At 34.5% G+C, this 26,157-nt stretch overlaps 2 protein-coding genes and 1 long non-coding RNA gene across 20 annotated transcripts in view; 2 read left to right on the plus strand and 1 right to left on the minus strand.

Moving 5' to 3' along the window:
- On the plus strand, positions 1-714 carry smkr1 (small lysine rich protein 1). Its single transcript, NM_001302473.1, has 3 exons — positions 1-24; positions 119-174; positions 260-714. The coding sequence occupies exons 2-3, from the start codon at positions 148-150 to the stop codon at positions 506-508; spliced, it is 276 nt and encodes a 91-aa protein (NP_001289402.1). The 5' UTR covers positions 1-24; positions 119-147; the 3' UTR covers positions 509-714.
- A 1,752-nt stretch (positions 715-2,466) lies between these two features.
- cd9b (CD9 molecule b) overlaps positions 2,467-26,157 on the minus strand; it is a 142,369-nt gene continuing 118,678 nt past the window's right edge. For 17 of the 18 annotated variants that reach the window (XM_088649756.1, XM_088649751.1, XM_088649762.1 and 14 more), the window contains 7 exons: positions 17,063-17,165; positions 10,507-10,604; positions 7,745-7,819; positions 7,561-7,662; positions 5,637-5,726; positions 5,470-5,553; positions 2,467-2,860 (listed from right to left, as the gene is read on the minus strand). In XM_088649756.1, coding sequence (XP_088505882.1) covers positions 2,795-2,860; positions 5,470-5,553; positions 5,637-5,726; positions 7,561-7,662; positions 7,745-7,819; positions 10,507-10,604; positions 17,063-17,165 — 618 coding nt within the window. In that variant the 3' untranslated portion in view covers positions 2,467-2,794. 18 annotated transcript variants of the gene reach the window in all.
- On the plus strand, positions 20,319-23,764 carry LOC147844607 (uncharacterized). Its single transcript, XR_015482483.2, has 3 exons — positions 20,319-21,768; positions 21,870-22,423; positions 22,464-23,764. It is a non-coding gene; the product is annotated as an uncharacterized LOC147844607 (long non-coding RNA).

The raw sequence follows: 26,157 nt of genomic DNA on the forward strand, positions 1-26,157 counted from the left end.
GACAGCGGAAGCACCATCCTGCCGGTAGGAACACATTTCAGTACAGACTGTGCTAAACATTATTAAATGCATGCAAACTAAATTCCTGCATGCACTGACGAAGCTCTTTTTCTTACAGACACATGTTTCCCAGCGTGCATTCAACTGATGTGTGAGAAGAAGGCACTAATAATGGTGAGAAACGTTTAGTCTGTATTGATTCTTTGCATCAAAGGCTTTTGTAACTGGATTTTCTCCCTGAATTTCTAATAACATGCAGCCTTCAGGAAAAAAGTCCAGATCTCAAAGTGCCAGAGCTGCCAGCAAGAGCAAAAGAAAGCGCTCCTCCAAGAAGAGATCTGTCAGTGCCAAAGCCTCAAAGACAGATGTGGATATTTTGAGTCCAGCAGCCATGGAGAACGTTTACTACATCTCCCATAATGCTGTGGACTGTCTGGAGTTCAGAGGATTCGGCTGGCCTGGAGCCACCAAGAAGAAAGGGAAAAAAGGAAAGAAAAGCAAGAAATGATTATTTGTGCCAGGTTCATCCTACATGTTGGCTATTTATTATATATACACATATAGGGTGCTAGTTTCTATTTTTGACTAGATTATTTTGCTTATACCCCATCGGCTGATTATCTTGCTCGTTTTAAGGAAAAACTCGGTTTAGTTTGACGTATTTCTGAAAACAAGACAATATTAATTTGCTTGTCTAAAAATGTTTCTTGATTTGAAAAAAAAAAAAATAATAATAATAAAGATCGTGCCAGGTTAACCTTATATGTTTGCTATTTATTGTACACACACACACACACACACACACACACACACACACACACACACACACACACACACACACACACACACACACACACACACACACACACACACACACACACACACACACACACACACACACACACACACACACACACACACACACACACACACACACACACACGGTCCTGGATCTATGGAAATAGTCTATAGAGATGTTAAACCTATTTTATTTATTATTTATTAAACATGATATACATGTTTATTAATAAAATATTTGTAATAAATAGGTTTGCTATATATTGTGTTAGGAAAAAGTGTGTGTGCGCGTGTCTAAATTACATCATATAAACATTATAGATCAGGGGTGTCCAAACTCAGTCCTTGAGGGGCAGTGTCCTGCATTTTTTAGTTCCAACCCCAATTAAACACACCTGAACCAGTTAATCAAGCTTATTCTAGGTATACTAGAATATTCCAGGCAGTTTGGACACCCCTGTTATAGATCTACTGTATATAATGCATATTTAATGTTAAAGATGTTTTATATGTTAATATGCATTGTTATATGATATATATATATATATATATATATATATATATATATATATATATATATATATATATATATATATATATATATATATATATATATATATTTGTAATATGCTAAACATAGAGAAATCTTACATACATATAGTTATGAACAAACGTCTTCTAGCTAAAGATGCAAGAGTTTTCCAAGTAAACTGTAAAACATTTAATGACAAAAAGTCAAAACAAATATTTTTAACTTATTTTAATAAGCTAATCTAGTTAACAAAATTTTAAGTTATAAAAAGTTTAACTTAATAGTTTTAGTCAGTTTGATTGATGCAAGTTCAGAAAGTTAATTTAATTTAATTTAAGTCCGCAATGTTTTTGTGTGAGCAATAGACAAAAGCAAACAAATAAAAACATTAACGCATAATTGAAAAATAAAACTGATAACTTTATGAACTTCAGACAAAAATTAATTTGCTGAATGTTACACTTCTAACATACGCCAGAGGCCGCTATGTGTGATTTTTGATGATCACAAATGTCATCTTTCCACGTAAATCCATCAGAGGGCGCAATATACACCTAAGCCACCAGGCCAGCTTGCTGACGACTGAGGGACCCACCCCCTTCGCTACACCCAACCAATAGTGTTTTCAAAAGCAATCTAGAAAAAGCCGTCGCGGCCATGTAATTTCACATTTTAGGCTGTTGAATATTTCATTTTGTTTTTGTACATTTGTTTTACCTGCTTTATGGAACCGTTCTTCACCAGACTTGAACCCTGTCGTAGCGGTGTGCTCTGCATCCTAAATCCACCAACGTACGCGGAGCCACTCCACATAGAGTTAAGCGGTCAGCTGGTAGCACTTAAAGGAGCGCAAGTTGTCGGTGGTGTCATACCACCCCACAGCCTTCGTTTAAAAGACGAAATAGCCAGACGTACCTCTGGCTACCTAATCCATGCTCTCCAAAAATGTAGACAGGGGTACGCATCCACAATCAGCCTGTGTTGCAACATGCATATACAAAGTGAGAGATTAGGCTTGACAAAGCCTTTAAGTTAAACCTAAACCTGCTTTAACTTAAGCACTTTAAATGATCATTGTGTTTGAAATGTGCTTAATCAATAACCTTGCCTATAAATAAATAACAGAAACCATCCAGTCGATTAGTCTTCAACTTTATTGGTAGTTTACTACATGTTACTTTCTCTCCAAACTCCCATATGGGTACATAAAATAAATGTAAAATGTTACAAAAGAATGCCAGAAAGCTTGCTAGTGCATTCAAAGAGACAAAATAAATGTTAATCGAAACAAAGAAACTAAAAACAGACTCCTCATATGCACAGACTGTAACAGTTTTCAAGTGGTCAACTAATGCTGGACTTTCTTTGTTAGACATTTACAACAGGACAACCACTCGCGCACATTCACAAACGAAGATAAATAAAAAGAAAAGCAGAAATCAGGCACTTGTGGCGAACCGCGGTTTACACGATGTCACGGGTTCGTCGGATAGCGCAGCACAGCAACATGCTGAAGATCATGCCGAAGACCTGATGAGAGAAAACAAATGAGAGAGAGAGAGAAATCATTGGTGACATCATTATATCATATGGCGTAGTGATATGCAAGTAAGGCCCAATCCCGATTCTACCCTTTAGCCTTTCCTCTTACCCCTACCCCTCGTTTTGCGCAAGCCCATGAAGGGGTATTGGTGTCACAATTCTCTTTAGCTTGCAGGCGTAGGGATAAGGGGAAGGCGTGAATACCCCTTCAAACAAAGATTTTTCAGCACCACACTCGAAACCAAGGGGTAAGAACATTTTCCAAGAATACACTAGCCACAGCTGCACCCGGAAGGAGATCGACAAATTGGTATTTTTTGTCATTATTACGAATTTTTACAACAAACAAACACGTTTTAATATTTTGATAACTGCGTTCATGTTTTACCATCATGCTTTAAAAAAAAAGAAAAAAAAATGCTAAATTTCACGATCTATTATCCCTAAAAATATCTCCTGTACAGCAGTCCAACAACATTCTGGCGATGACATCTGATGACTTGTGCAGGTGCTGTAGTGCTTTCCCAATTCTTAGGGGTAAATTTCGAAGCTCTTCCCCTTAACCCTTGGTTGTAATGGCCAAGGGGAAGGGGTTCAAAAATAGAATTGGGATTGGGCCTAAAGGTTGCTTTCACACCTAGACTTTTGTTTCGGAACCAGTCTCGTTTGCCCAGTTAGCACGGTTCATTTGGCATATGTGAATCCAACAATCGTGCTCTCATCCGGGCCAAAACAATCGCTCCTAGATCGCCTGAATGAGGTGGTCTCGGCTTGATTGAAATGAACTCTGGAGCGGATCGATTGTAGTGAGAAAGCGATACGATCCGAGCCCGGCTATGTCACAGCGTATTATGGATATGTAATAGGCATATACGGCTATTTGAAGAGAGAATCGAGTAGTGCAGGATGTCATTCCTACCAGTAATTGTGCGTTTTGTATAAAATACGAAAATAAAAGCATGCTGAACTATTACCGAGAGCTGTTAATCCGTTAAAATTGACACTCGCACTTGACTTATTTGAGCTATTTTGGCTTTTCACAAGGCAAAGTGCAACAATGTAACAATTTTAATCCCTGTTTCAGAACGAATTGATTGATTAACAGGTGTGAAAGCACCCTAAACGCTCCTACACACCACAACGCTTTTCGTTTATCGCCAGCGTTTTATGAGATGTTTTTCCACATTCAAACCAAAGCGATTTTCACTGGCATCAAGCAGAAGGAGGAGTCCAAAAATCACTCCTTGACGTTAGATGGCGCTGCACAACTTTAATCTTCCAACACCCGCTTTTAACACAGAAGAAGTGGAAGAGAGGAAGTTCACATGCTTGCTAAATTTACTGGTGACTCGAACACGCATAGATGGTTCAAGTAGCAGCTCTAGTTATGAAGAAATGATTATCGTTCACCAGAGCAATAAGCAGCTACACGCTCATATCGTCTCTGGGCATCTTCTTCAATGTGCGCTCGCATTGACAGTTTTATGCTTGAGTGCCTCCAAGCGCTCCATGCAGCTTCGTGCACATGACCAAAAGTGCCAACCTGATTGGTGGAGAAGGTTTTAACGCAGCGCGTCAAAAAATCAAACAAACCAAAAAAAAAAAACAAGCATGCGGCGTTTTTTATTTTTAAATGACGCTTTTGCGCCTGCCGATTTGCGGGTTTGCACGATCACATTGACGCGCTTTATTTAGTCATGAGGCATTAAATGTTGACGTAAAATGCGAGCCCGGTGTGCACGGGCCTTTAGGCTGCATTTTCACCACATGGTTCAAGTGACTATCCTGATTTTTTTCTCTGATGTGGCACAGATCATATATGGCACATGCATGTGTAAGCAGGAAAAAAAAATAAATCACATTGATTACGATTTACTCAAATCAGACTCAGGCCTTGTTCATATGTGGAAATTTAACCGATGTGATTTACCCAATAATCTGTGCCCTCGTGTCTGCAGTGCAAGCAGGTAGATTGGATTTTCACCTGTCAATGTGAGTCAATTACAACCATAGCGAATCACGTCAAGTTTGCTTTCATTTCAGAACACACTTCAGCACAGTCGCAAACCTTAAATTTCACACTAACAAGGACTAAGAAGCTTTTTCATTGTCATGTACAAGGACGCCAAGGGCACTCCTGTGTAAACTCCAATACGTTTTTCCTCTTGATGTTATTAATTTAAATGCACTTATGGAGTTTCACAATATGAAATAAATTGCAGCCACTAAATTGTGGATTGATTGGTGCCACTGACATAGCCGTTTTACTTCCCCTACCCCTCCCTGATCGTTGTTGACAGCACTCACACCCCTTGAACAGACAGCGTCACGACCCCCCACTTTAAGAACCACAGCTCTAGAACTCAATTTTCTGAGCACTAACTGTTCCCATCTATAATACGCACTTCTTGTGTGTATTGCCTCTTTCTTTTTGAACAAAATCTTCTGCTTAATGACAATATAATATGTAAAGCATAGAGCTTTTCAGCAATTGCACATGCTTTTAATTGCTGTGAAAAGTGGTTTGTGAAATAAGTTTTCTTGATGTCACGGTTAATACCTGAACCAGAAAAGAAAACCCACAAGCAGAGACTCACCATGATCACGCCAATGCCGATGCCGACTCCTCCAATCACATGAAGCCGAGAGTTGAACATATCCTGAATGACAGATGAGCAGCCCTGGAACACAAGCAAAAAGAGTTCACCAAAACACATCGGCAGATTGACAGAAGCAGCAAGATGATTTGTTGCATGTCTGATACCGTTGTGATGACGTTTGCGAGACCCTCCTGTTTGGGGCAGGTGACAGATACTCCATCGGTGACCAGGCCAGTTGGTCCACAGCACTGCAGCTAAACAACACACAGAAAACAGACACATTAAAATGTTATAGTCACCCTTAAAATCTAAATTATTAAACATTACTTAATTTATATACATGCATGTAACATAGCAGTGTTTTAAAGGGCCATGAAACCCCCCTCTTTCGTGCAAGTCTATCTCAGAAATCTATCAAAATGCTCCTAGATGGGCGTGGAGCTCTGCGAGGAGAGGGGGGAGTGGACGTGGCCAGCAGAGCAGGGGAGAAATGAGGGGAGTGAACAACTGTTCCCTGGAGTATTCCAGTATAAACCATGAGGAGACACTTGACTTTATGGTTTACAAAGTAATTTCATATACACATAACCACAGTTTATTATATCATCATAGAGATAATCATGTTTATATAAATGCTATTAATGAGGAGGACTTCTCCTCAATCTCCGGGTCTGAATGCAGACATGGTGGATAGCAGTGCAGCAGCAGAGCCGGATTAACGCAAGGGCTAGGTGGGGATGAAGCCACAGGGCCCTTGGAAGAAGGAGGCTGAAGATTGGCTGAAGAATAAATCTGACGCGGGAAACGACTCTCTTCATTCTGCTTTCTCTCATCGATAATGTGAAGTATTGCTTTCAGTTCGCTGCCATTCAAAAACAGTGACGCCGGTGCTAAACTGGGGCTCAGAGTGGTTGTAACCCAATCAGAACATTGAATAGCCCCGTTTTAGTCACACATATAGGGTGATCAGACGTCCCAATTTTTCCAGGACAGTCCTTTATTTCGTCACTACCGATTGAACTGTCCAGTCAAAGGTGTGCACCAAAACACATCGTCGTAGAACAGAAAATAAAATTAATTCATCATAGAGACACTTGTACATGTAGTAACAGAAGCTGGGATAGGCACGTTGATACCGAATGGACTGAGGCACTGTCTCGGCCGCACGGTGGTTACAGCTGGACTTAAACCGGCGCGCCAATCCTTTCATCACACAATACAACTGAGACAGTGTGCGAACAAATCAAATAGGCTACACAAGCAGTTATCAAAATATCCATCGTTGCAGAGTATCTATCTCAAGTAAATACACTCGGTTATGCTTTACAGTAAGGCTAACTGAACCAGTTAGAAAGCAAACTTTGTTTATGAATGTTTACTTTGCCCCTTTTATGAAAACGACAGTAATAATATGGAGCAATGAGATATTGGTGCTGGCTTTCATCAGACAATATATGATGAAATCAATGAATCAATCAATAAAGGATGCTAGCCTTCTGCAACTCAGAGGACCACAATAAGTTGATTTGCATATTTGAAGCATGGACATTAAAGCTATTATATCATTAGGGCTTTATAGTTAGCGAATGTTCTAAAGAACCTTTTTAAAAGGTAAAGCCTTATTTAAAGTATTTATTAAGAAGCACTAATTTAGGAAGTATTGCAAATGTTTTTTTGTTTTGCTGATTTTTGCAGCCTGTTTGAACTTTAAAGTTCATATTATGTCATTACACAATTTTGTATACTTTTTTTTTATAAAATAGAAAAAATATATACAAATCAAATATAAATCAAATGGTGAAAAAATAGATAATATTAATTAGTAAATTATTAATAATAACAGCAACAATTTTATATACAGTTGAAGTGTTCAATTGATATACAGAATTATTAGCCTCCTGAATTATTTGCCCCTATTTGTTTATTTTTTCCCCTGTTTTCTATTTAACAGAGAGAAGATATTTTTTATTAACACATTTAAAACTGATTTATTAGCACCTTCTTCGTTATTTTGACTATTTTGATTATTATTATTTTTTTTTATTTTTTTTGTTTATGCTTGGAACAAGCTTTAAAAATCAAACTTACTGAAAAATGAATGGCAGTCAGAGTTTCCTTCAGCGGCCCGTCTGGACTCTCCTTGTAATTTTTGACGGTCTGCGTGTAAAACTGCTGGATATCGGACACAATCTGAGAACACAAGGAGGACTATGTCAGTAATTGACGAATAACAGGAGATGCAGACGAACAGGATTTTCAGATCATCTCTCACCTTATCTTTATTAGACAAACCCCAGATTCCAGCGGCAACTTCAGCGGCGAAAATGACCAGCAGAAACATGAAGAACTGGAAATGAATGACAAATGACGTGAACAACAACATCCACAATTAAAAAAAATAAATAAATACAAAAACTGTAGCATCTATGATAGATTTTGTGTGTATAGACGAGATTATTTTAATATACTGGAGTATTAGAGTATATACAACATATATGTGGACATTGTTTAGTTAATTTATCTGTACAGTTCAAATTAAAACTTACTGAATGTTACAGTATGCATGGACAACATGTTCATACAGCCACTCCATTATTTTTATACCAAACATGATCATTTTTGGACAAATTGCAACCATACCAGGTATTTAACTGGACTATTTTTATAAAATGTTATTGAACACTGACTGCGTGAGACATATTGTGGAAAAATATCATAAGTAATGCGTTAATTACGAATTAGGTAAACAAATATAAGAGAATGTGTCTGATAGGATTGTGTACAATCTGGGGTGCATTTCTGAAAATCATCATTAGCCAACTAAGGTTGCAATTTCCGTCGTTACATAGTTCTTTGATTTGCTGTTTCTCAGATCCGTCGTACCTATGAACATTCGCAAATTGCATCGCAAACTTGTGCGCTTGCAACTACACCCCTAGAGCTGTAGTTAGAAGCATAGTTCTTGGTCGTGTTCTATTCCCTGTTATCCCCCCTATGCACAATCCGTAATAAAATTTTAACTTAGAATGATTTAAAAATATATATAAAAAAACATTAGTCATCTCTCTTATGTGTAATTTGCATTTAATGTATTTTTACAGTTCTGTTTTAGCGACCTTCATATTGACAATTGCGTTCCCTTCTTAGTGCACTTTGAAAAGATTTATGTCATGACGAAAACGGATTTACGTTACGTCTCCAAAACTTGTGAAATATATATATATATATATATATATATATATATATATATATATATATATATATATATATATATATAGCATACGTTAACGCCTTTAATTTATAGTAGGTTAATTATTAAGAAATGTATCTATACTGTACTGTTTTTTATTGCTATTATTATTAATGTATATTATTATTATTATTATTATTATTAAGGTATAATGTTTTTCATTTCTTAATAAATAGCCTACTGTAAATCAGGCCTACAACCATTAACAATTTATATACGAGTTAAATATACGTGTTAGCCAAGCGATTTTATATGGCATATTCTCAATAATATTTGTAAAGGACACACATGTAAATCTGGGAGGTGCATCAGTGTCTGTTTGACGCGTCACTCGAGCAAAATCACAACCGGCTCTTATACCTGTGAACTTGGTACATGATGTGTAAGTAGTATGCAACTACAGTACATGTACACACTGGTACACAGTATTACTTGTGTAATACTGGTTTAACTACACACGTGTAAAAACACACAATAGTATGTGTATGTTCAAATGTGTAACAGGACATTGGTAACAACACTAAAAAGAATTACAAGAATTACATATGTGCATTGTGTAACAACATTATGCACTTGCAGGTTATTTCCCACTTCCCCACCTGTTTGCATACACTGTAAAAAATAAGTTGTCCCAATGAAATCTCAAGATTTATGTTGTTTCAGCTCATTTTAAATCAGTTTAAAATATAATATTTTGAGTGTACCATACATCTCTGAACACTGTATTAGAATAAGAAATGCAGACCTAACGCTGCATTAGACGGTTGCACCTTGCGACATCAGTGTAATTACAGGGTCAATCCTCAGGAACTGTCCACTCAATAGAAAGTGTAAAACGGTCACAAATTACTGTGTAATATATAAAAGCTAAGCGTCTGTACAACTGTTTAACAACAGCAAACTTCTGCCAAAAAGAAGTATACAAATGCCTTATGTCTATATGTTGTTTTAGGGTAAATTGTAGAATCACATCAGTAATTCACATTATAGCGAGAGTTAACCAAAGACTGCGTTATTAATGTCCTGTTCCTCATTTGAACTTGCACATACTGTTCAGTGGGTTGTTACATGTTTGGTTATACACCAGCAAATACTTTGTACCAGTGTGTACATACACTGTAGGTACATACTACTTACACATCTTGTTACTGTGCAAGTTCACAGGTATAAGCAACACTTACACCTTAAAAAAAAAACATTAAGAGAAATTGCTCCCTTCAAAGCCAGGTGAGCAAAATAAGCACATTTTCTACCCCACTAAATGCTTCTTTCTCATTATGTAGTTAATAACCAGACATATATTACGCGGCCTCGCATTGTTTTCATGTCTTCTCACGTGTTTGCTTGTAAAACGTAATATGGACAAAGTTGTCTGCGATTCAGCGAAACACCCTGTCGCCGTTACATCTTGCAGTGTAAACACAGCAGCGGCGGTACGCTAGTCAGATAGTCATGCAGTGTGAAAACATCCGTGAGTCGACTACTTTGAATATCCTGCAGTCTGAACTCGGCATTATCCTGTTGACAAGATTAATGCACCGAAATCTTAATAAAGCAAGAGAACCGGGTATAGTTCACGACTGAATAAGCAACAGTAAGACAAAAGGAGACAAGGATCATGTTTTTAGTTTCACTCCAACAGTTAGAAACTTGCTATACAGCGAGTTCCTGTGATACTTAGATGTCATAAGGAGAGGTCATATGAACATTTGGCTTGGTTTATTCTTTAGCACAAGATAAATGTTCTATCTTTTTAGTGCTGTAAGAGAATATGTGAGACTTACCAGTCCCAGCATGCAGGCCGACTCTTTTATTGCTCCACAGCAGCCCAGGAACCCGACCACCATCATGACGGCTCCGGCCACGATCAGGATATAAACCCCTGAACACAGAGAAACAACACGTCATCGAGTGTCTCTTTAAAAACACTTAAAATCAAGAGGATGATGTTTGAGTTTCACTATTTAAAAAAACAAATTCAAGAGTTCACACTTGATGCTCGACTATGTTAGCAAGTTTGGCATGCTGTCCCAGGAGAGAACCCTGAGCTCGGAGATAGATGAGCCCAAGGCTCCCGCAAGGTCAGTGAGCATGAGGAGGGATACGAGATCAGGTAGTTTGCGAGAACTCCCATGATTCGTTTTAGCCTGTGCCTTGATTAATAAGATGATTCTACGGGACACTAACTAGTGTAAATGCATTAGGTGCTTGTGAATTTTATTAAAAATTTAATTCACTTTTCACATGTCTTTATTCTGTTGGGGGGGGGGGGACCGGAGTACCCGGGGAAAACATGTCAATTCCACAGTCAACGTGCCGGCTGGCTCAGCTAGGACTTGAACCAGTGGCCTTCTTGCTGTGAGTCTGCAGTGATAGCCACTGAGGCACCATGTCGCCCGATCCTAGAATTGAGGAGGAGGGAGAAGGGAAGGAAGGGGCAGGGAGGTGGGGGGGGGGGGGTCTTCCAAAACAAAGATAGGGAATAAAGTTTAGGCTGGATATTTAGGTTAAATTTGAGATAATTTGATTGGATAGCTAATGATTAGCGATAGGGACCAGCTGCGGTCAATCATATTGCATAACTATTAGAACACAATGCCTGCAGGGAATTACAATGCAAACATAAGTCAATAATCGCAGAGTGATTATATCAGTGATTATCTTCATCATCACCCAATTAAATATGTGACAATGATAATGAACACTATATTATGTAGACTGCCAATGAATTACGACTGTGAGACAAATGCTGCTCCATCTGAAAGCACATGCTGGATTTACTGCTGATCACAGAACCAGCTTTACTGGCAAAATGTGCATGACAATCGCCTTCGATTAATCACACAGCCATAATAAAATCATTGACTATCATAAAGGGTACCCTCAAATCTGCTTCAGGATCCAAAATGTCTAAAAAATGCTGGGTTCCACACTATCGATTTGTGTGAATGAATCAAGTTAACTTGTATATTAGTTTACACATTTAAATGGATTAAACGCAACATAAGAGACAATTAAAAAAAAAAAAAGCTCAATATAAATGAGTAGCTTGAACAAACTGCAAACGTCATTTGAGTGTATGTGTTACAGAACTGCATTAGAATCCAAAAGGAATAATTCAAATAAATGACAGTGTTATGGTTAATAGGATATGCAACTATTAAAATTCATAATCTCTAAACAACTGGCCGATGATGATGATGATGATGATTCAAGCATCTATAGACAAGAGCTGCGTTCCAATTCGCATACTACCCATTCTAAATAGTAATTAAAAAATAGAATTAGTATGTCCCAAATCATAGTATGTTGAAAAGAGTATGCCAAAGGTTCCTGGATGATTTACTATTTCCGGTCAAAATTTTAAATGTAAAGCGTCCATACCCTAACCGCTGATATTGGCCACAATACGTTGCACATTAGACGTAAATTCGATTAAAACTACAAACGCTGGTGAAAAGTGTAAATAAACTACAAACACAATGGATGCACAAGATCAACCGTCAAGTAGAGGGGCCTCGAAATATGTTTGTATGACTGTTAATTAATATTAAAAAAATATTTACATCCCACTGTCTGTGTTATATTTCATCAGCAACAACAATACTGACCTTATATAAAGACGCGTTTGGATTTTACTGTCTGAATGCAGAATTATTAAGACCTGAGGAGATTTCACTGCTTGAAAGACCCGTGAATGGGTGATTACCCTGCTGCTTCCCTAATAAGGTAGGAAATTAAATCCAACATTAAAGTGTGGATGATTGAGAGGGCTTATAACCAAGCAACACAACGATCTGTTAAAGAGGAAGTAGTATGTCCCAAAGCTTGCATACTCGTTACACACTCAAAGGTATACATTCTTTCTTCAGAAACAAAAAAAAAAAAGTACATACTTTTAGGGTGTAGTTAAAGTATGCGAATTGCGACGCAGCAAATGACTTAATTTCTGAATGATTCTGCTGTTTTGAATGAATCAATTGAATGAATGATTCAATCGCATACTCCAAACATACTGCCATCTTGTGGTCATACTGTCATTTATGTATTTTCTCCATTACACACAAAAAATTGCTTAGTTGATTTACAGTAGTTTGGTTAAAACGTCATTTAAATGTAATGGAAAAACAACCAAATGTTGGGTAAATCTATTGGGATTGTCCATTTTAAAACGAGTGCTTAAATTAAACAACCCAGCTTTTTATTTTATTTTTTTTAGTGAGTGTCGGCACAAATTAACTTCGGTTAACAGCACAAAAACATAGTGGTTAATCAAATTTTGGGTCACGTGACGAACTTTTAAATGTCAAGCTTTTAAGGGCCTTTAATAAAGCTGCTAACACCAGTAAACTGCCTACCAACATCATCGGATGATTCATAAACATAATCTTCTTCCAAACATGAATTGTTACATCCTATAAACGAACAAGCAAAAAAAGTTTAATCACACACCTTTCCCATGCAAATGGTCACCGCATGCCTTTACCTAACACTGTTTTAAAAAGGGATAGTTCACCCAAAAATGAACATTTACTCATTGTTTACTGACCCGCAAGTGATTCCAAAGCTTTATAAGTTTATTTCTTCAGGTAAACACTAAAGATGATATTTTGAAGAAAGCTGGAAACATTAGCTTCCACAGTAAAAAACAAGTATCCAGGGAGTCTATGGTTACAGGTTTCCTTTAAAATTTCTTCTTTACTGTAAAGGCAGAGTAAATGATGTTCACTTCAAGTTTATCTGTTTACCGCTTTTCACAATAATTCTTGTTGTTTCAAAGCAGTTATTGCACAATAAGCATTACAAATTCAGAAAAAGTTAAGGTTATTAATTACCTTATTAACTTTACTCGTTACTAAAAACTTTATCCAACATATTTTTTAACTTAAATTTTTATTTCTTTTTAAAATATTTCCCAAATGATGTTTAACAGAGCAAGGAATTTTTTAAAGTATGTCTGATAATATTTTTTCTTATTATTCATTTTATTTCAGCTAGAATAAAAAGTACTTTTGAACTGAAAAAAAAAAAGAAATTGGGACAAAATTATTAGCCCCTTTAAGCAAATTTATTTTTTCCTCGATAGTCTATAACAAACCATCGTTATACAATACTTGCGTAATTAGCCTAACCTGAATATTTAACCTAATTAACCTAGTTAAGCCTTTAAATGTCACTTTAAATTATATAGAAGTGTCTTGAAAAAATCTAGTCAAATATTATTTACTGTCATCTTGGCAAATATATATATATATATATATATATATTCGAGTCCTGATCAGGAGGTAACATCCAACATATATTCGAGTCCTGATCGGGAGGTATCATACAACTCCGAAAGAGTCCAAAACATTGTGATTGGATCTTGACATTCCTACTTTTAATGAAGTTTAATTGTGTCTTGACAAATGTTTGTTTTACGGTGAACTGTCCCTTTAAATGCTGAACAGAGTCTGGCCATAGATTTACCACAGCCACATGTAAAAATTAGAACTTTTCCCCCCACTTTCGCTCTACTTTAATGCTCAGAATAAACTATGCAAAGACAAATATGCAAAACAAAATTCCAGGCCAGTGTATCACGAGTCTGTATCTAAACCACTCTTTGGGATGGTCTGTCATACGGATGTTTGGCATTGCTGTCAATCAGACCTCTGATAAACACCGCATCGATGAGGTTTCTGGATCGGTGGAGGAGAACATTCAATTCTCCAGAAAGCAAATAAACAAAAGGAGGTGGGAAGGAAACAAACAATGCGAGTTCTGTTGGTGAAGAGGAGAAAGGCAGCTCTGTGAGGGACGATGAAACTGGCAAACACAGCCTCCCCAAGAAACAGCACTGCCATTATAACACCACAAACCTGCCTCTTAAAAAACAAACCCGCTGACACAAACCCAACTATACAGCAGACACTATATTTAGTTGGTTTTAGCCTTCAAAACACACCAGAAGTGTTTTATTAGGGGGCTGAGTTTTGGTTTAAAGTTAAATTTTACATCAGTGCATCTCTACAGAAACCAAAACATCTCGCTTCACGCTCATGACTGACCTTTTATTCTCAAGTTACTGTGCAGCAAAGTGTTTGTGATGCATCGTTCACATGACAGATGGGCTGGAAAAAGGAGTGTCTGGTTTCTATGAATGCTGTTATACTGTATGCCACACCCAAAATTTTAACTCGATGATGCAGGAGATGAAGTGTGCATTCTGATATAATGAGGAAAAAGAAAATGATCCAAAATAGGCCAAATATATGGACAATTTCTCAAGAATGATTAACATTTTGTAATTAATTAACATTCATTTTTGATTTGTTAAGTAAAACAATATATTTTTGTGTTCTACTGATGGAATTTGCACCAATAATATATTACGTTATATTTATGTAAAATTATTTTGTTTTAGATTATATTCATATTTAGAAAAAAATGTAACTTTAAAAAGAGTCACGAAATCAATGTCAATATTAGAATACTACAAATGAAAATGCTTAGACATTTTTTTGTTTAAATTACAATATTTTTATTAAACTTTACAACAAATATTATAAAGACCTTTAGAGAACAAAATATATTAAAATGCTATGCAAACCCATACTGAAGACAGACACACAGAAGCTACAAATTTTCATGTGTTTATTTTATATTTTGCATAATTACTGTGCAGGAATTAGTAAAATAAAAAAATTAATAAAATTATTATTATTATTATTATTATTATCAACATTAATAAAAGATAATAATAGCAATAATAATAATAATATACTAAGAACAACAAAAATAGCAATAACAACAACAACAACAAAAATGCATAATATATTTAAATGATAACTATAATTTATATCTACAATAATAATATTAATAATATTAATAATAATAATGATAATAATAATAATAATAATAATAATAATAATAAATGCATAACAATAATAAATATATTAAATAATAATAATAATAATAATAGTAATAATATCAATAATAAAAAATAATAGCAATAATATTAATAATAATAACAACAACAACAACAACAACATAGATGTATAATATATTTAAATAATAAATATATTTAATAACAATGATGATAAGTATAAATACATAAAAATAATAAAATATATTAAATAACAACAACAACAACAACATCAAAATAAATGTATATTATATTTAAATAAATATAATTAATAAAAATATTAATAATAATAAAAATAATAATGATGATGATAATATTAAGAACAACAACAGTTTAAATGTATAATATATTTAAATAATAAATATAATGAATAACTATAATAATAATAATAATAATAAATACATAAAATAATATATATGAAATAATAATAATAATATTAATAATAATAAAAGCTTTATATGGAATTATTTTCAGTATAAGAGCTGAAAACTTAAAATAACCAGTCATCTTTTCAAGGTTTAAGGTCAATTTCAAGGTTTGCAATGCAAATCTAATTAGAAGAAAACTTATTTATTAAACAAAACTACAGTGAATCTCGTAAAAACACATTTACTAAAAGACAAAACAAATATTGCTTGACAAAATGCATTGCACAAAAATCATCTGAACAATTGCATATTATTTAATATTATTACTAAACCGAACATAAAAACATGTAAACGTAAAACAAAAGTAATTACAACAAATTGAATGGTGGGCTCGAAATGAGCAGGTTTCTGTGGACATATCCATATCTAACAAATCCAGTAAATCCAGAAAACATTTTTAATAGGAAGTAGATGTGTGTGTGTGTCTGTCTGTCTGTGTGTGTGTATGTGTGGTTTCTATGAAAACTATTATACATCACACCAAAATATCAACTCACAAACACCTGATGATGCAGGAGATGAAGTGTGCATTCTGATTTCTTAAGGGTATACTAATAACAGGCTAAATTTCATCAGTGAGGAAATAAAATAAGACAACACACTTTTTTTTCCTTCAGCCTATTACCCAATTTATCAAATACCTGATTAAATGAATGAAATAAAATTATCTAAAAATGATAAAATAATAATAATAATAATATTATAAAATAAAAAATAAAACAAAAATAACAAAAATAAAATAAATATAAATAAAACAAAAATGTTAACAAATAAAAAATAAATAAATAAGAAAATACAATTAAATAAAATACCATTTACAATAATAACTAAAAGCTGTTCAAAAACGTACTCTAAACTAAAAACATTTACACCGTTCAAAACAAACAGAAAAATCTCAGCTAAGATCACTTAAAATGTATAAAAACAAACAAAATAATAATTAAAAGTGAAAATTGAATAATAAAAGGTGAAAAAAAAAACCAGATAATAAATGCAGAATCTCACCTGTGAGGAACACAGTCTGGCCATTTTCCGCAGTGAAGAATTCTTTAGTTTTAGCATCGAAGCGCAGCCACAGACCAACAGCCAAAACTCCTGTACCGGCGAGCTGCAGAGACAAACAAAACACCAATAAATACTAAGAAAATGTTTAGTTTGAACAACAGCCAGAGCATAGAATACTGTCAGAAACTGAACTGCACATCCCAATCATATAATGCAGGACAGTAGCCAGCCTAGTGAAAGGTGGACTTATTTGCTTCAATTTCTATTTAATTATGAAATTTATTTACTGCCGTTTAGTGACTTTAAGCACTATCTTTAGCTGGATTAGCTTGTAGAAGTCTTCATAACCACACTTTTTAAAATGTACCAAACATATTTCCTAAACATTTAGAATAAAAGAAATATGGAAAAAACATTAAAAAAAATTTAAATCATATCATTAGAAAAAAAGAGGAATTTGTAAATTAAATTAAAAACTGCTGTTTATTATCACTTCACTTACGTCAGACTGTGTTTTTTTGCACAGCTGGATGTTAAACTCATTAAAATTTGTTGGCATCGGGCAAAGCAGAGTCACTGAAGTCCAAAGCAGCAGCCACTTTCGATCAATTCATAAGATCATAGCAGTCAAAATAAGACAAATGAGCTCATGTATGGGACAAATTTTGGACAGTGAGGGCTGAGTCTTTTGAAGCACCCGAACTCCCCTGTAATGAGCAGTAGGCCAAATGGGGCATTGTTTACAAAGGTCGGAATGACAATGAAGTCACTTTTTCTGCTTTTTTTCCCTCCCCCTCTCAGAGAATGAAGTTAAACAGGTCTTGTAAAACTCAAATGTGCAGAAAGCTAACCAACCTGATAATCTCGCTTCCAATAGTCAAAAAAAGATTTGCAAAACTTTGCTGAAACTCTTCGTTTACTTGACCGGTTCACATTACACTGCAATGCGGAGTCCGTGAATGAGTAACGTGTGACAGATAGCAATCGTTCTTGTTCTCACACATTCCCACAGGCAAAAGTTAATCAACAGCTCACACATAGTTTGAAAACTACTATTAGACAGAGATTTTTTGCAACAGCACTGATTCCTTTTCCTTTTTAAATAGAAATTAGTAAAACAAAACACTTATAGAAATATAAATACATTAACAAATGTAAAATACAAGATAAAAAAAAAAAAAAAACTACTGTACTAGGAAATCTGGACTTCACTAGAAGCTGCTTTGACACAATCCACATTGTGAAAAGCCCTATATAACATGATCTGAACTATAGTAGCATTACAATAATTAGCAAACTTAAACATGTATATGACATGTATATATATATACACAGCGAGAAAAATAAATAAAATTGATCCATGCAACACTGGCTGATAAGGTTTTTAGCTCGGGAAGTACGTTTTTTAAGGGTTTGAGACTGATATGAGACCAAGTGTATGAAAACTAGGCAAAGAAAATCCCTAAAGATTAAAGAATGAAAATAAAAAGCGTACATTAAAAGAAAAAACACAATCAAAATCACATGAAGCATATAGTGAACGATACTGTCCAATTAATAATGACACTTAAGGATAAAACCATTCATTTAAAGCTGGTGTTTACGTCCATATAAACAATATATTTCAAGTTAATTGCAATATATATATATATATATATATATATATATATATATATATATATATATATATATATATATATATAATTCCTATATATTGTTAACATTTTATTTAAATGGTTGTGCTTTTAGATTAAATTTGTGCTTCATTCTGCAAAACACAGATGTCATTTATTATATTTAAAATAATTGTAAGCTAAAGCATGTTTTAATAAAACATTCAGACATGTTTATATTCATTGTTATACAACATACCAATGTTTTAACTTTAGAAGATTTGAGAAATTCACATTTGGTGAAATAACCCATTAAAAAATATATAATAAATAAATAAAATCACAACAAAGTTAAAACATTTCTTAATCTGAACTATTGTATTTTTCAGGCTAAAAACAAAGCTAAAACAAACCTTAAGTTACTATAATTATTTGAGTAAAATACCTCTACCTCTATATAAACTACTCAATAGAAATCCAGTGACACTGAAAATTTCAAGTGGTCAGTTATTTTGAGAGGGGTCTGAATGCAGACGTGCTCCAGTGCACTCTGGGTTGCACCGATGCTTTTTAATGGTCACACCTAACCCCACCCGTCACAGTGACGTCACTAGCTCCATTTGAGTGCATTGTGTCTGACATTGCATCGCTGAGTGATGCAGTCTCAGCTTGCATCATAAAGGCCGCATCCAGATACCATTGGTTATTTTGCACTTGTATTCATACTTGATCAAATTTGAGTTTCGTGATGTAGAACATCACGGCCAGTGCAGTTTTTCAGCACATATTCCACTATTAAACAGTAGTTTAATTAATGCTTCTGCTAACTTACTTCACTTAAATTTTGCACATGGAAAGAGTCCATTATGGAGTTATTGATAATCTTGATAAGTTTTAATATATAGCAACCATTTCTTGATCACCTGGATCAATATAATGCAGATTCTGAGCACCAGTGTAATGCTTAATATGCTTATCATCCCTATTGACTGCCTCTGTATTTTGATTGAAACCATTTAAATGCCCTGATTGTTTTTTAATAATATTTAAATTTTATTTATTTAATCTTATTATCATCATCATAATAATTACCATTATTGTCTTTGTATTATCATGCTTAATTCATGTATTTTTGTATTGTTAATTATTGAAAAATGTAAAACTAATTAAAAATAATAATAATAATAAAACAGTTCTGCTCAAAACAGGTCTGTCTTCAAAAAGTTTGAGTTCGATTAATAACTAATCTTCCAGGGTCCCGAAACACTTAATGCATACTGTTAAATTCAAGTCAACTTCATCAAATGAAATCAGTGTAGTTAACTCAATTGACTGAAAGGTAATGCTACTCATTTGAAAAGAGTTTTGAACTCAGTATTGAAGGTAACGAGTTAAACTCCTCATTACTTCAACTTAAATGGAGTAAGTTCACAGAACTCATAATCCAAAGGGTTTTTTGCAATCGGTTTGAGTTGCCTTAACCTATCAGGTTTTATAATACTCAGTTGGTTTGAGTTCTCTTCATTTATTGGGGTTTGCTGTGCTCACATGACTTCATTTACTCGGAGTAAGTTCACAGTACTGCTTCAATGGTTTGTTGCAATCGGTTTCCTCAAATGGTTTGAGTTACCTTAACCTTTTTTGGTTTGACAGTATACATAAAGTTAAATTAATGCAGAAGGATATTTACTGCATTCATACATCACAATACACACTCCCCTCGTGTTAAGTTTGTGATATTAAGGGGGAGATTGAGGTGAAGTTGGTTTTATGTAGTCGCACATTCATTCAGTGACAACTTGTGATACGCTCCTTAAATTGTTTACCAAAATGAAGATCATTTGAAGAAGTGTAAACTTTTAGCCACTATAATAAGAAAAGAAAATACTATGGAAGTCAACGGTTACCAGTTTCCAACATTCTTCAAAATATCTTATTTTGTGTTTAACAGAAGAAGAAAAAACACCTCAAACAGGTTTGGTACAAGCTAAGTGTTGGTAAATGATGACAGAATTGACATTTATGGTAGATTATAATGAGGTAAAGTAGGTTTTATATTTGCACATTCACTCCTTTTTGACCAGGGACAACTTGTGATACAATCCCTATATAGTTTACCATTCTACACTGAATATTCAGTCTGAAATCGCATGTATGTATGACTTCAAAACAACATTAGCTCTATTTAATTGGCTGTGATGAGTGTTGTACTTTGGTGAATTCATATCAGCAGCTAGTGACTATCATTTAGAATTTGACAATAATACTTTCCTGAAATTACATTAAGAAGGAAGTCTGACTATGTGAATATAAAACCAATTTGACCTTAATCTCCCCCTTACTTAATATCATAAACTTCTTCAATCAAATATGTTAACCTTATTATGCTAAAATGCAGCAGCCATACTTAAAAAAACTTTAAAACTAAATAGAGTTATTGCTCAGAAGCAGGTAAAACAGGTTGCACAATCCATTCAGTCTCTCTCAAACTCTAAGAATTGACTCAAAAGGTGGATCTCAGTGCATCTTCAAGCGCCTTATCCAATGACGCAATGAATACTGAGAAACAAACCACACTAGTTCAACCCGATTAACTCCTACACACAAGTAGCTGGCATCTCTGGCACTTGTCGGTAGGGTTGCGATCCTCCAGTTTCGTTGTGTTTTGGAAAGCCACTGATATGAGTCACAGTGAGTCACAGCCAGGGGTGTGGAGACTTGTCCTTCATAGATTCCCAAACTGATCCCATTTTTTTTTCCATTTACACACAATGGGGGTTTACTGATGGCAAGATTTGCTCACTCACCACAAAAGCCAACTCAAGTCCACACCTAAACACTAAGAGCCTTTTGAATAATGGAGACATTTTAGGACTAAATAAGTGTACTAGCAAGAATGAGGTTTGGTCTGTAACATTTACGCACACTGTATGTATATTTTTGAGACCTTTAACTAAAGAAAAGCACTTATTTGTTCATTTAACAGGCTCAAAAACTCTCTTTAAACATGTACAAATGCGTTTTTTAGATGATAAAAGGAAGTTTTTTTAACCTGTTGAATGTTCAAATGTGTTTTATTTGTGTTTAAAGGGAGTTTTTAAGCCTGTTGTATGTATAAGTGTGTTTTTCCATGCTTAAAGGTTTTTTTTGAACCTGTTGAATGTAGGAGTGTGTTTTTCAATGCTTAAAGGGAGTTTTTGAGCCTGTTCAATGCACAAACGTGTTTTTTACATGTTTTTTTTTTACATTCAACAGGTTCAAAATCTTCCTTTAAACACAAATAAAACACATTTGTATGTTCAACAGACTCAAAAACTCCCTTTAAAACATAAAACCCCACAATAATACATTCAACAGGTTCACAATTCCCCTTTCAGCATGTAAATAAAACACATTTGTACATTTAACAGCCTCAAACACTCCCTTTAAACATGAATAAACACAGTTTTGTACATTTAACAGCCTAAAAACTCCCTATGAATATGTAAAAACACACATTTGTACATTCAACTGGCTCAAAATCTCCATTTAAACATCTTAAAAACACATTTTCACATTTGAGAGGCTCAAAATCTCCTTTTAAACATGTAACGTACACATTTGTAGATTCAACAGGCTCAAAAACTCCATTTAAACATGTAAAAAACACATTTGTGCTATTAAACTTACTGAAATGTTGCTGACAATAGCTAAAAAATGGAAAACAGACATTGATGTACCAATTGGACTGTTTCAGAAGTTTGCAACTGTGGAGAAGATCACATATACTTTGAGAGGAAAGGATGAAGTATTTAAAAAGATTTGGAATCCATTTTTGAATCATATTAAAACAGTATCACTTGATTTGATTTGACAATACGTTTTTTGTTTCCACTGGTTTATACTGCATCTCCTCCCTTTTTATTTATTTATTTAATTTTCCTTATTTGTTTTATACACGGTGTATGTTTTAATTTAGTTTGTTTGCTGCTTTGTTTTGATGTTCTGTATTGTTAACTCTTGAAAAAGCTAGACAAAAATATATAATAAAAAAAAAACACATTTGTGCGCTCAAGCTTACAAACCAATGACATTTCAATTAAACTGCAAATTCGAGAAGTACAGACCGACCACAACTTCTGTTGAATAATCAGAACTGTGAACAGACCCGTATTTGTTTCATGAATATTAAAACCATGCTAAAGGGATAGTACGCCCACATATTTTAACATACTCGTTATTTAATTTAAATAGCCCTTTTCTTTTCTGTTAAACAATATAATTTTGGGGAACACTGGGAACCACATTGTAAAGGGGGGAAAATAATCAAGAAAGTTGGATTCAGATTCACATATTCGCTCAGTTTTAACAAGTGACAACTTTTGAAACTTTGAAATGGCATGTAACAATGACTTTAGCATTAGCAGTATTTAATTTAATCTATTTTAACAGTAATAGGCTGCTAATATGATTTCCCTATTTATAATTGACAACCAATGCATTTCTGAAATTATATTATGAAGGAGAAAGTCTGAATGTCCGGATATAAAAAAACTTTACCCAAAAGGTAAAAAAAAAAAAATACTACAGAAATCAATGGCCACCGCTTTCAAATGTTTCTCTTTTGTGTTCAATATAATAAAAACACTCAAACAGTTTTGAAAAAAGGAGGTAATGACATAACTTTCATTTTTTGGGCGGACTGTCCCTTTAAGGATCAAATCTCTCTCTCAGAGAGCAAAGTTTGCCAGCCTAGATACAATCACACAAACACATTAAAAACATGTAAACAAGCAACTACCAAAACAAACTTCTAAATCCTCACAACAACACAATCAAGCCTTATTTACACACTTATTTCACCATCTTTCGTTTTTAACCCACAAGCATACATTTGAGTCAGCATGTGCTCATGTACTGATTCAAAGAAACACCTACCCAGAAGATGAAGTTGAAGATAAAGAGCAAGTACTTGATACACTGAAGTCCACCTCCTGCGGCCATGGCTTAAAAAGTAAGTGTAGTTTTATGAGGAGAAACCCAAAACTGAGCACCTGAGAAATGTACCTTTCCCAGCTTTTCAAACAGCGAGTGTGTGAACACAAACAAATTCCAACAAACCACACCCTCCTACCTGGCCTTTGTCAGAGAGGAAGGAGGAGGAGCCAAGGCATTTTAGCAGGTCACATGGGAAAGAGCATAGATAAGAGTCTAAATGCGGATTAGTCAAGCAGAATAATGTACAAATATCATGTATAAACAGAAGAAAGATTAAAAGATCCATACCATGCCATCAATACAAGCTGATCTGGTTTAACTTTCATATAACTGGAGGAGTCCCTAAGGAAAACTGGAAACTCCGAATACAGATATTGTGCCTTTGCTTGACATCTTTTCTCTTTCAAAGTGGAGATACGGATTAAAGAAATGGAGAAGAGAGCATGGTTAATCCTGCGGTGTCATATTTAAATGTCAGACAATGCTGAAAAACTGGTTGCATATAAATAGCTATAAGGGATAATCTACACTGGGGTAAAGTTGGTTTTATATTCGCACATTCAGAGCTTCTCCTTTATAATGTTGTTTCAGGAAAGTATTATTTGCATAGTCTAAATAGGGAAATCATATTAGCAGCCGGTGACTATCAAAGTACAACACTGATCACAGTCAATTTGAATTAAATAGAGCTAATGTTGTTTTGAAGTCATAATTATATACGTTTTCAGACTGAATATTCAGTGTAGCATGGTAAACTATATGGGGACTGTGGCACAAGTTGTCCCTGGTCAAAAATGAATGAATGTGCACCTACTTTACCTCGCTGTAATCTACCATAAAGGAAAGTTCTGTCATCATTTACTAACCCTCAGCTTGTTCCAAACCAAAGGTTTTTGTTTTACTGTTAAACACAAATAAGATATTTTGAAGAATGTTGGAAACCGGTAACCATTGACTTCCATTTCTTATTATGGATGTAAGTGGCTATAAGTTTACAACATTCTTCATTTGATCTTCATTTGTGGCCTGCAGAAAAATAAACTCAAGTTTGGATCAAGTGGAGGTTCAGTATAAAGGGCGGCAGAATTTTCATTTTATGTGAACTATCCCTTTAAATATTTATTGATAATTCAGTTTGTTTAGCAAGTAAAATAACTGAGAATTACTGTAATAAATGCTTATTTTGTATTTTATAACCTTACACGGTTGGCTGGAAGGGCATCCGCTGCATAAAACATATGCTGGACAAGTTGGCGGTTCATTCCACTGTGGTGGAATTGATTATAATTATTAATATTAATATATTATGATATTAATATTATGATTAATAAAGGGACTAAGCCGAAAATAACATAAATGAATTAATAAACCTTACACCGTTAAAAAGTGTTATGATCAATTAGTCCTGACAGTATTTGACTTTTGGTCATTGTAACTTATTAAATTTAACTTACTTCCAGACAAGGGCCAAACTTGAACCATATCTGGGCCAAGTCTCAGCCAAGTTAATAAGTCATGACTGGGCCTGAACTGGGCCAGAAATGTTAGTGTTTCATGACTACAATTAATTTGATAAACCCATGAAGCAATTTGATTTATGGTCATGCTTTTTCTCAAAGCGGCCCGAATGTTAAAATTTTTTTCTTTACTCAAAAATAATTTAAATATATTTTAAATGTATTGTGTGGCCCACATATACATTTGTAACATCTGGGCCAAATATTACATTTCATACCTGGCCAAAGTCTTGTGTGCCGCCTTAAAGACAGTGCTACCTCTGCCAAACCTGAGCCATGTTTGCCCCTCATGCTATATGCCAAAGCCCGATGAATGCCTGCTGTGCCAGCTTCATGCCAATGGGCCAGAATTCTTTGCTACCGGGGTATGCTATATTAAATAATCTAATGCTAATTATTTGCATGTTTCTTCTTCTTCCACATATACTAAACATGCTGGGTGATATTTACTTCATTTTTGTGACTGCACATATGGCCATGTTTCATTCCTAAGGCTAAATTTAAACTGATTTATGTAATGAATAAATGATGTTGTGTGCAAAAGCCTACTTTGACTCTCAAAACAGGGCGAAGTTTCAAATAAACTAATGAATATCAATGCACGCTGACGTTTCTTGTTTACGTTCCTGGATGGCAGCCACCACATGATCTAATTATTATAGTAATTTGAATGGGATCTTGTAGTAGTATATAAACAGATTGTACCCTGAAAGGATCTAGTTCAGTGGTTTTCAAAGCTTTTTCCTTAAGTGCCACTTCAGAAAAAAAAATAGCTCTCCAAGTACCACCGTAATGAGCAGTACTGAAATACAGTAGCGTAGTAAGCCCAGCAGTTCAAAAACGTGGCAGATTAATTCCTATTATTAAGAATATTTATTATTGTCAGCCACTTTAAACATTATAAATAGTCTGAAAATTAACATTGCACTGTGCTTATATGTTTAAAAAATAAAACAAATATATATATATATATATATATATATATATA

The sequence above is a fragment of the Danio rerio genome, chromosome 4 (assembly GCF_052040795.2).
Source record: "Danio rerio strain M-AB ecotype USA chromosome 4, GRCz13ab, whole genome shotgun sequence".
Taxonomy (NCBI): domain Eukaryota; kingdom Metazoa; phylum Chordata; class Actinopteri; order Cypriniformes; family Danionidae; genus Danio; species Danio rerio.